This window comes from Phaethon lepturus, unplaced genomic scaffold (assembly GCF_000687285.1).
Source record: "Phaethon lepturus isolate BGI_N335 unplaced genomic scaffold, ASM68728v1 scaffold41347, whole genome shotgun sequence".
NCBI classification, from domain to species: domain Eukaryota; kingdom Metazoa; phylum Chordata; class Aves; order Phaethontiformes; family Phaethontidae; genus Phaethon; species Phaethon lepturus.
Genome location: NW_010553310.1, coordinates 16,343 through 23,115, shown reverse-complemented (window position 1 = coordinate 23,115; position 6,773 = coordinate 16,343). Strand labels below are relative to the sequence as shown.

General features: G+C 40.5%; 1 protein-coding gene across 1 annotated transcript; it reads left to right on the top strand.

Moving 5' to 3' along the window:
* The first annotated feature begins 317 nt into the window (after window positions 1-317).
* On the top strand, window positions 318-4,752 carry GJD4 (gap junction protein, delta 4, 40.1kDa). Its single transcript, XM_010291498.1, has 2 exons — window positions 318-381; window positions 3,563-4,752. Exons 1-2 carry the CDS (start codon window positions 318-320, stop codon window positions 4,750-4,752), a joined length of 1,254 nt encoding a protein of 417 aa, XP_010289800.1.
* The last annotated feature ends 2,021 nt before the right edge of the window (window positions 4,753-6,773 follow it).

Sequence of the window (6,773 nt, the reverse complement as noted above, 5' to 3'; positions counted from 1 at the left end):
GTTGTCTGGACAGAAGAGCCACACAAGAGGTAGGAGCAATTAGATCTGAGAAGTTAGAGCTTTTGCAACACAAACTGTTAAAGCCTTAAGAAGATTTGTTCCAACATCCAAAACTAACAGTCCTGTTCAAATCATCAAAATAATCCTTCATCAATATGGTGTTGTGGACAGGTTTCTCATTGTCATCCTTGATATTTACCAAAAAAATCCTTTCTTTTTTTTTTTTCTCTTTCTTCCCTGTCTGGGTCTAATCTCCTCTGGAAATGCCAAAATTGTTAGGACATCAGGAGCTGGAAGCGTTGTGAGCCTGTTCAAACATGGAGCGCTGGGACTCGCTGGGATTTTTGATTGTCACACTCAACTATAATGTGACTATTGCAGGTAAGTACTTTAAAACAGCTCTCTTCTTTCTTTTGCTGCTCCATATCCTGAAGCCACCCAAGTGTCCTGCTGATAATCAACTTTAATTTCTAGCTATGCCTCTGTGATACTTACAATAAGAAGCTGTTATTTAGATACATGGTATGAGTGTTAATGTATTTCTTTTATTGTTGAACAGATTCCTACTCCCTCTCTGATAGATGTTTTCTGAACTTTATGTAAAATATTCTGGCAAGGTTTTCAAATTTGGCTTTTCTTGGTGCCTGAGCTCCAATGTCTGTTGTAGGGATCATGGTAAAAACACACAGAATTAATGCTTTATTTATACCACATAAAGTGAACGTTAGAATGCACGCAATAGCTTTAGTGATGGATTAAAAAGTTTAAAGAAGGGCAAAAAACCTGCCTGTCTTTTACAGGGAGAAGCTTGTGGTTTGTGTCTGTTGTGGTCAATTACCATTGCTTTTCATTCTTTATTTTTGTAAATGAACAAAACTCACCTGCATTTAAAAAAAACAACAAAAAACCACAGTTGGTTTTTCCCCAGCTAACGGTCACTCCGAGTGCTTCTTTTTTTCCCCTTCTTATTTAAATAACACATTGTTCCTTTTTCACGGGCTACTTTAAGCAAAGTGTGAGCCGGAGAAAAAACTTCCAAGGGCCTGTCAAAGACCCTTCGCCTCCAGCGCCGCAGTGTTGTGCAGTCTGCGCGGTGCGTTGCGGGGAGTGCCCAACCCAGCCGCAGCGGGGTGGGTGGAGGGGCTTGTTCTAGTCCGTTTAATCAAGATTGAGTCATTAGGGAAGGCGATGCGCGGAGGGGTTCTCTCTGAAATGTGTGTCGTACTAAACTACTTCCTAAGGAGCCATTGATTTTTCTTAAGCAGCACTCCCTATTGTACATGTTCTAATTAAAAATTGAGAGTGAAATAGCATGTAGTGTTTTGAGCTTAATTAACTAATGTGCTTCAAACACTTCGAGGTCCTCACAGGGAAAAAATGCTACCTAAGGATGAGACATCGCTTGCTAAAGATGACTGATTCTGTACAGCTGGTGTTTTCTATTGACCCACACTATGTCGAAAAGAGAGTAACAGTACAGCCTGTCACCAGAATACGGGAAGCAGAAAACACAGCAAAACCACCACTAAATTTCAGGTGATTAAAGATAAAATGGAAAGGCCTCAATTTATTTATGGTTAGATAAAATATCATTTTGCCGGGAGCAGCAGGTTTCTCTGATGATCTCTCATATAGCTTATATACCCTTAATCTTTTTCCAGCTGAAGTTTTTCGACTTCAGAGTGCAGTTTTACTGTTCTAGCCCATAATCAGTCTACCAGCCACAAACCGTTTATATGGGGCATTCGAACTGCCTGTTCGGTACGGTAATAGGTAAAGAACAATGCTGCAGAAAAGTTTGCATATTTAAAATTTACACCAACTACGGGGAAATAGCTTTATGAGAAATAGAAAAGAATGCTGTTCAAGACAATACCTGTAAACAATTGTATATTTTATAGAAAAAATGCTTTGGGATCTGGATTTTTAAAAAGCCTTTAGAATGTGTATTGGTGCTAGTTCACAGACTGCCTTTAAAACTTTGTGTGCGAGATGTGCAATCACTATTAATGACTTGAGGTTTTCAATGCATTTCTCAACCATTAACTCCATGTAACGTGCTTCTCTTTAGTCACCGAGTCTTGCTGTTTGTCTGTCTGTGGTTACAGCTGGTTTCTTAATCTTTCCTTAAAGCACAAAATTAATCGTATCACTCTTTTCTGTTTTGTTTTTTCTTGTTGTTCCTAAGGGTTTTTTTTCCTCTTTTTTTGGCATATTTTAAAAAATATGTGAAATTAAAGCAATAGATTATTACATTACATTACTCTTTTGAAATGATAGGGAACTAGTGACAGGACTCAAAAGGAAACTTGAGAAATTCTAGTGCTAAACATAACTTCAGATGTTGAATTTTTCCATAAGTTTGTACAGAATGTATTTTAATTTTTGACAGTATAACAGTATATCTTTAGGCCTTCCTATCCTGTGCAGGAAAAGGATTTCTTTTTTCTTTTCATTTCTTCTTTTTCTTTTTTTTTTTTTAATAAATAACTTTGTCAGTAATACAGCAGTATGTGTAACTTTACAAAGAAACTTTTAATAAAGACCTATCCCATCCAAAAGTCCTCCAAGGAACTATCATGAACAATACAGTCTCATTCAAAAGATATGATATGTGGAGTACCAGTGCCTGATCTTTCATTGCTGTTGGTGTAATGGGATAAGGACAAGGTCTGATCTTTCTAACCAAAGTGGATGAGGCCAAGCCCTACCTAAAGCAATCACATGAAAGAATTCAGGGAGAGATAAGTAAGCAGTGCATGAAAATGCCAAACTTGTAAGGCTTTACTTTGTGTTGGTACCAAGACAGAAGTGAGCTTTTGATCTGAATGGAGAGAAAAGCTGCGCACCAAGGTGAACGAAGGTTGGAAGACATGATCAAGATGGGGCAAACAAAGAAGCAGCAAAGAGAAATGACCAGGGTACACATGTGCACACACAAATGTACATTTGTAGAACATTTTGCATAAGTTTGCTAAAAGCACCTGTTAACTATCTCACTAGTAAATACCAGTCTAGGCACAGCAGAGACATGTTGTTGGTTATAGTAAATTTTACATACGATTTAATGGCCAAGACCACGAATAAATACTATGCCATGGAACCATCTTTTGCCTCTAGAAGAGTTTCATACTGTATTAGCTGATCTATATTATTGAAACATGACAAAATTCAGGTGCAGACGTATGAACCCAACAGCAAAGAAGAACTATAAGTGAAATGGGATTATTAACTCAATTGTGAACTCTTTTTATCAGACTTGGACATGTTCAGAGTGTTTTCCTTAGGCTGAGGTTTCAGTTAGCATGGCTTATTGTATGCCAAACTCCTACGCTGAGTCTAGATGAACGTTATGGAATGTGTCATCTAGCACATTTTCACAGAAGTTTCAGTCCCAGTCAAAAAAAAGACAAAGAGGAGCTTTTAAGAAGGGAGACTGATTACAGAGGCTATTTCCTCAAATGTCTTGTGTATAGAGAGAGCATCACTACATTACCTGCCTTCTTTTCCTTTTCAGTGCTCTGAATCTTGACTCTTTTTCTTACCTTGTCTTCTCTTCTAGGAAAGATCTGGCTAATGTTAGTAATTCTGCTGCGAATGGCAGTGGTAGTGTTAGCAGGCTATCCACTCTACCAAGACGAGCAGGAGCGCTTCATCTGCAACACCCTGCAACCAGGATGCTCCAATGTTTGCTATGACTTGTTCTCTCCTGTATCTCACTTTAGATTCTGGCTCATTCAGACTGTGTCTATCCTGCTACCTTATGCTGCATTCAGCATTTATGTTTTGCACAAGGTAGCTATGTACATTGTAAGAATGCACTGTTTGGCACATGGATGCAAAGGGAATGAGAGTTTATCAAGCCCCAAAGACCTGAAGGAGCTCTGTAGAAGTGCTGTTGTCAATAGATTAGACAGCGGTGCAGACAGCCTAAGTGTCCTTAATTTTTCTGGGGCATATACTATTCATCTTTTTTTTAGGACACTACTTGAGGCTGCCTTTGCAGCTGTGCAGTATTTTCTTTTTGGATTTTTTGTTCCTGAGCGTTTTTCCTGTTACCATTCACCTTGTACAAGCACAGTTGACTGTTACATCTCCCGCCCCACTGAGAAATCCATCATGATGATTTTTATCTGGGGGATCAGCAGTCTATCCTTTCTGCTTAGTCTTGCTGATCTTGTTTGTGCTCTCCGGAGGATGACAGCAAGAAACCAAAAGAACAAGCTGCTCGCAAACCTCCATGTAGAGGATGAGTGCATTTTATGTCTTCCCCCAGCAGAGCATGGTAGCTCGTCGCCACCTCAAAATCAAGACTGTCCAGTATCAAATAACAGCCAGACCAGTGATGGCTCCTGCTCACTTCTCTCTGAAGAGGAAGAGGAGGCTGTTCTTCATCCTGAAGTGGTGGTCTCTGAGCAAACTGCCAACACGAACCTTAACAGCAACAGCAATAAGCCCTGTATATCAGGAGATCTCGCTGTTAAGCAAGATAGCACTGAAGAACCCTTGTGTGCCAGTGACCACCAAGGAACTGCATGCAGGTACGTGAGACCTAGGCTTCAGCAAGAATTCATTAAAGATACTGCCCTGACTTTGAGACCTCAGATCAAGTCTCATCTTGGAGTTTCTTCCTCTGCAGTTCAGAGCAAGGTTTTAGGATACTACCCTTCAGCTGAGCTAAAAAACCCTGATACACAATCAAATTATAGCAGTACTAGTTGCTTGAGGTCAAAAAAGTCAGAATGGGTATAGAGCCCTGAGTGAACACTACCCTACAACCCTGTCCCTGGCAGGACACATCATTGCATCACTGAGGAGGTTTCAGGTAGTTTCAGCTGGATCCCATGGCTGAGGTTATGCTGCAGAAACACTGCTATGATGTGTTCCTCAACACAAAGGGGAAAAACTTTGGATAAGAGTTTGAAGGATATTACGTTAAGGGAACTGTTCTTTGGAAAATGTAACATTTTTATATTTTTCAGTGTAAGTATGTGACTTTAAAACGCTGTGGACTGTCACTGATGTGACACCTGGTTTTCCAGGAGTACGTGTGAACACTTGCTTACCCTAACTTAGTTTTATTGCAAAAGATTGAGCTTGGGAAAGATGTGACTTTTAAACACAGTTGTACATTGTCTACTGTCAGAAGGTTAGTTTATCTCTTCATACTAAATTCTCTAAACTCACTTTTAGAAAGGATATTCAAGCAAGAAGAGTAGACAGTGAATAAAATAAAAATACATGTTTTATAGCAAGGTATTAATGTGTAAAAAACCCATTGGATCTTACTGATTGAAGGCTACACCTATTCTAGTTAACAACACCATGGCAGTACCTTTCTCTGACCCTGAGGCCAACTGGCACAGTCTGACCACTTCTGAGTGATTCAACTCCATTAGCCTCCAAAACGGGGTGGCTGCATCCAGATTAGCTGTTGGGAACAGTCCTGTGCTCAAGAGTTGCTCAGGAGGTGACTAGGAGGTGTAGGTCAGGCAGTGCTCCAGCAGCTCGACAGTGCAGGGGACTGAGCCCCAGTGCCCATGCTCTGGGTCTAGGGTAGATGTACTTTTGGCATGTCTACAAGGTGTTACGTGTCTCAATCTGGAAGTGTGACACAAAGCTCTTGATTTCAGTAGGGGGAATAAGTCACCTGACCTGTTCTCACCACCTCTGAAGGTAAGATGAGTCACTTTCTAGATATACCTATTTCTCCCACAATGTGATTATCTCAGACCTGGGCTTAGGGAAAATGGTTGCTAACCCAGGAGAAGGATATAGTGGCAATGTCTGTATCAAAGTGCTCACCCTCTTTGTCTGACAGACTTCTAATGCTAATCATTTGAAAACGTGTCTAAATTGAGTGAATCACAGAAGATTTTATTACTGTCATGCTTTGTGCTTTCCTTCAGTGTTAATTCTGTTGCGTTTACGTAAGCGTGATCCGGCACTGAAGCACAGCAGTGCGTGAGCTGCATTTTCTTTTAGCTACAAGTCAGTGGGGGTTGAAGGTTACATATACCTGCAGATCATCGGTGGGAGTGGATGTGGAGGAGCAAGTGCTCAGAGAAATGTACTGCTGGTAACGTCTTACAAATCAGATTATTCAGAGGGTGGCAGGAGCTGGTATTTGTAGACGCCGCTTGGAGCTGGAGTAGCTCCCTCTCCATTTAGACCATGCAAAGGAGAAAACAAGCGCAGATCCGGTCTCACTCTTACTCTGCTATATAAGAAGTTTCTGTAATGATTTAACGGCTGGCTCCTCTGTGCAGAACATCCAGGGACAACAGCGTTCACATTGTGCTTTTTCTCTCCTGTGGATGCAGAAGTCTTTAAAGCAGTTTGGCTTATAACGTCTGTGTGTCATTTCTCGTGTATGCAAGGTAAAGACTAGCACTTAATTAACCCTCGTCTCCTGCATCCCCTCAAAAATTAGGTAGCTTAATAGATGGACAGAACTGCTCTTTGGGTCAGGAGGCAGAATTTACTTCTGCCTGTGAAGTACTTTGGGATCCTGAGGTATGCTACAGAGGTTTTTAATTACTCCCTTCTAAGGAAAGTTTTCCTCTCTCTCAGCTGTGTTTGTTTCTTTTATCATGTGTGCTTGTTGTATGATTTGTCACTTCCACGGTAGGAGCAGCATTAATTATTAACCTTATCATAGGCAGAAAAACATTAAATATTTAAACTTCTCATCCTCCAAAGCCTCTTTAACTGGGTCTGTGCTGATTACACATACCATGACAAAACATTGCAACAATGAAACCTTTTATGAT